Source organism: Carlito syrichta, unplaced genomic scaffold (assembly GCF_000164805.1).
Source record: "Carlito syrichta isolate Samal-C Ts95f unplaced genomic scaffold, Tarsius_syrichta-2.0.1 Scaffold315650, whole genome shotgun sequence".
Taxonomy (NCBI): domain Eukaryota; kingdom Metazoa; phylum Chordata; class Mammalia; order Primates; family Tarsiidae; genus Carlito; species Carlito syrichta.
Genome location: NW_007259746.1, coordinates 263,645 through 268,248, shown reverse-complemented (window position 1 = coordinate 268,248; position 4,604 = coordinate 263,645). Strand labels below are relative to the sequence as shown.

At 54.5% G+C, this 4,604-nt stretch overlaps 1 protein-coding gene across 1 annotated transcript in view; it reads right to left on the bottom strand.

The window, feature by feature from the left end:
* Positions 1-3,890: 3,890 nt before the first annotated feature.
* PIF1 (PIF1 5'-to-3' DNA helicase) overlaps positions 3,891-4,604 on the bottom strand; it is a 7,903-nt gene continuing 7,189 nt past the window's right edge. Inside the window, exons 11-12 of the mRNA XM_021706506.1 lie at positions 4,145-4,336; positions 3,891-3,950 (exon numbers count right to left, since the gene is read on the bottom strand). Coding sequence (XP_021562181.1) covers positions 3,891-3,950; positions 4,145-4,336 — 252 coding nt within the window. The remainder of the gene's footprint in view (positions 3,951-4,144; positions 4,337-4,604) is intronic.

The window sequence follows — 4,604 nt, the reverse complement described above, 5'->3', positions numbered from 1 at the left end:
GAGGTCTCGCTGCCCAGGCAGGTCTCGAACCTGCGGGCTCAGGCAATCCACTCACCTAAGCCTCCCAAAGGCGCGGGATTACAAGGCTGAACCACTGAGCCCGGCAGAGTCTCACTCTATCTTCCAGGGTGGAATGTAGTGGCACGCTCACAGCCACCACCGTGGCCTCGACTTGCTGGGCTCAGGCAATCCTTTCATTTCAGTTTACCAAGTAGGGGGAACTACGGGTGCACGCCACCATGACGGGCTAATTTTTTTTTTTTTAATTGTAGAGATGAGGTCTCAGGCTGGTCTCCAAACCCTGTGCTCAGGAAATCCTGTCACCTTCACCTCCCAAAGTGCTGGGATCAGATGTATGCGCCACAGTGCCCAGCTAATCTTTTTTTGGATTTATTGTAGAGATGAGGTCTTGCCATGTTTCCCTGGCTGGTCTCGAACCTGTGGACTCAGGCAATCCTCTCACCTCTGTCTCCCAAAGTGCTGGGATGACAGGTATTTAAACACAGGAATCCAGGTTCAGGGTTCTCTGTGGACTTTGCAAAAACCCCAGGACCCTGTATCTGGGACTTGGGATTCAGCTGCAGTCTGCAGCATGGTCTTGGCCAAGTCACCTAACCTCTCAGAGATGGTGTTTCTTCCATCACAAGCTGGGGACAATTGTTCCCCCACCCCCAGGGTTATTGTAAAAAACAATCAAGAGGACCAGTGAACACAAAACCACGAGGCACTCAGCAGATGTCCAGCGGAAGCTTCCTAACAAAGAAACCTGTATAGCTGGACATCAGCTCAGCGCCCAGCTCCTAAGGCGTGTGCAGACCCCACAGGCTAAGACCCCAGACCCGGGCTCGGCGGGTTTCTGGGCAGGGACTAAATGGCCCCTTGGCGCCACCTCGTGGTCTTTGGTGTGTGGTGCCCGAGGCGCCAGAGGGCCTGCATGCTTTGGGGTTGGGTGTCTCGGTATGACCTTGGCCCCGGCGGAGGCGGGAAAAAATATACCAGGGTCTCAGAAAGGACAGAGTGGGGCAGGCAGTGGGACTAACCTTCCCGAGGCGAAAGTTCTTGAGGAGCAGCAGGGACTGTAGCGAGTTAGACTGTCGGATTCTCCTTCGGAGTGGGCCCTACCCGCCCCCACCGTGGGCCCAGCCCCCTCAGGGCAGGCCTGTCTTCCTCCTATTCCCACGTTCTCTGGCATCAGAACCCTCAAAGTGGACCATCAGCTCCATCAGGGATCGTTCACACCCGGTGTGCTTGCACTGTGCAGTTCCTTTGTCCGAAACGCCTTTCTCCAACTCGTCCACCTGACAAACTCACCTCCAGCCTTTCTGTTGGAGAGAGGAGAGCAAGACATTCCTACAACTAGGGAGAAAACAGAAATCAAGGGGTCTCTCCCAGCAGCGGCACAGACACCTCCGGGATATTGCGAAATGTATCTTTGGTCTCCATCCTAGTTTCTTGACACACAACTCCTAAAATCCTTGGAATCTTCAGGGTATGTCTTTTTGTATGCTAATGATTGCCTGAGGGCTGGCAGCCCTAGGCAGCTCCAGGAGGATGGAGCGGGTCCCCAGAAAGACCTATGCAGGATTAGAGGACTGAGACTTTCAGCTCCACCTCCCATCCTTGGGGAGGGGAGGAGGTTGCAAGTCAAGCTGATGACCAGTGGTCAATGGTTCAGTCAATTATGACTATGTAATGAAGTCTCCATGAAGAGCCAAAGAAGCCTGGGCTTCTGGGAGCTTCTGGGCCGCTGACCACCACCAGGTGGTTCCTGGTGGGTGGTGCTCCCGGGGAGGGCATGGAAGCTCGGGCAGTCCCCTCTTTCCTTTGTAATAGCCTTTACAATAAACCCGTAAACAGAAGTGCTTCCTTGGGTTCTGTGAGCCGCTCCAGCAAATTAACAGAACCCAAAGAGGAGGTTGTAGGAACCACAGCTGGAAGCTGGTCAGTCAGAAGTTCCAGGGGCCCAGATTTGCAAATGTTTTCTAAAGAAGGGGTTTGTTTTTTTTTTTGAGTTGGAGTCTCACTCTGTCGCACAGACTGGAGTGCAGTGGCTGCTCCTGGCCACAGCAGCCTCGGCCTGCTGGGCTCCAGCGATCCTTCCGCCTCAGCCTTCCAAGTAGCTGGAATTACAGACATGCGCTACCAGGCCCGGCTGATTTTTTTTTTTTTTTTTTTTTTTTATTTTATTGTAGAGATGAGGTCTCGCTGCCTAGGCGGGTCTCGAACCCATGGGCTTAGGCAATCCACTCATCTCTGCCTCCCAAAGGCACAGGATTACAGGCTGAGCCACCGAGCCCGGCTAAGAAGGGGCTTTAAAAAAAAATTTTTTTTGAGTTGGAGTCTCACTCTGTCACCCAAACTGGAGTACAGTGCAGTGGTTGCTCCCGGCCACTGCAGCCTCCACCTCCTGGGCTCATGCTATCCTTCCGCCTCAGCCTTCCAAGTAGCTGGAACTACAGGTGCGCACCACCACGCCTGAATAATTTTTAGGTTTATTGTAGAGATGAGGTCTCACTGAGTTGCCCAGGCTGGTCTCGAACCCCTGGACTCAGGCAGTCCTCTTGCCTCCGCCTCCTGCCAAGTTGTCCAGGTTGGTCTTGAATCCGTGGGCTCATGCAGTCCTCTCACCTCTATCTCTCAAAATGGTGGGATTTCAGGAGTGAGCCACCATGCCTGGCTAAACAGAAAGTTTCAGCTGCAGCCCCCAGATTGCTTTTCCCCCCATGTGAACGCTCTCATTGCCCGTGTTTGACTGCTGGGTATGGTGATTCACCGGTCATTTTGTTGTTAGTCACCAGCATCAGACAATTCCGCTTTCCAAACAAGCAGTGGTAATAACAAAACCTCACATAAGGGTGTTGTGATCTCAGCCATCATGCCACAAACAGACAGCTCTGTGTGCACAAATACAAGTGAGAAGGACAGAGAGGAGGCAGGAAGCACAGTTCTTATATAATTTACAAGTTTACTTGTCCTAAATAAATACAACCTGAGAACAACCACTTTGATGCCCTCAAACACTATCATTTTTTTTTGAGTCAATATCTCATTGCCACCCAGGCTGGAGGGCAGTGGCATTATCACAGCTCAGTACAGCCTCAACCTCCTTGGCTCCGGTGGTTGTCTCACTTCAGCTTCCCGAGTAGCTTGGACTACAGGTGTGTGCCATCATACCTGGCTAAGTTTTTTTTAATTTTTTGTAGAGACGAGGTCTCACTATGTTGTCCAGGCTGGTTTTGAACTCCTGGGCTCAAGCAGTCCTCTTGCCTTGGCCTCCCAAGTGCTGGGATTAGAGGAGTGAACCACCAGGCCCAGCTCCAAACACTATTTATTCCCTGAAAAAGCAGCTGAAAATATGGGCGCAGATTTTACATTTTATGTTCTCAGGTTAGGCTCGGGAGGGTGTTTTTCCTGGACTGTGCTAGGCTGGGCCTAGCTGTGGAGACGCCCACACATTCTGGTCTGTCTGGAGCCTGCACCCAGCCTGGACCCCCCTCAGGTCCCTGCTAGAGAGGTCTGGCGCTGCTCCTAGAACGCTGTCTTCACTGTCCCTCCCTCCCGCAGCCCAAAGGGAGGGCGTTCAGGACTTGTAGCTCTGCATCCTTGCAAAGAGCTCTGTCCTCTGGCGTTAGGTACTATCAAACTTTCTGTTCCTCCCTAGCATAGAAAGGCTCACTTCCGGCCCTGAAGCTGCTCACCCAGGGTGAGACACCGAGGCACAGCTGTACGCGGGTGGGAAACACTCTCCCTTTAGCCCGGCCAGGAGGCCGAGAGCCCCCAAAGGATGGAAAAAGGGGTGATGGTCGTCTCGGTTAGCCCCTCAGGTCCTGGCCCAGTGGGGAGCAGGAGGATGGGAAGGCTGCCCTTCATGTTCACTCTGTAGTCGAGGCTCAGAGGTTTGGGTCTGTGTTCTCCTGGCCCCAGGTTTCCTCCTCTTCACTTAGGGACTCCTGGATCAAAGCCCGAAAGCCCCGGTTATGGGCCTGTGCTGTTCCTCAGGGTCACAGCCTCGGGGCCAGCCGGCATCTCACCTCTTGCCTTAGCCCCAGAGGAGCCAGTGAAGGACTCTGACGATCCCAGCCAGGGCCTGTGGGGCCCTCCCAGCCCAGCTCACAGGGCCCTGCATCAGGTGACTTGCTCTTACCAGACTGAGGCCTCTGTCCCGCCGCAGGGTGGCATAGAAGTGCAGCACACGGGGGTCACAGCGAACCGCGGTGGGGTCGAAGTCCAGCACACGCAGGCCCTGCAGGCTGCGGGCCCGGGAAAGAGCCACGTAGGCCTGGCCGCTGGCAAACACACGACCCAGCGAGATCTCCACGCAATCCAGGGACATGCCCTGGGGAACGGAGGGACAGAGACAGAGCCGTCTCAGCCTGAGGTCCCTTGCTTCGAAGAGCCTGGTCCTCCACCAGCCTGCCTACTGCCTGCTCCTGGGTCTCCTCGCCCAGCCAAGAGAGAGAACAGGACAGCAGATGGTTGCCTGAGTAGGAGTGGGAGCAGGAGACACAGAGTCAGGATAAAAGCTGAGGGGGCCGGGTTCAGTGGCTCAGCCTGTAATCCCACGCCTTTGGGAGGCTGAGGTGAGTGGATTGCCTGAGCCTGTG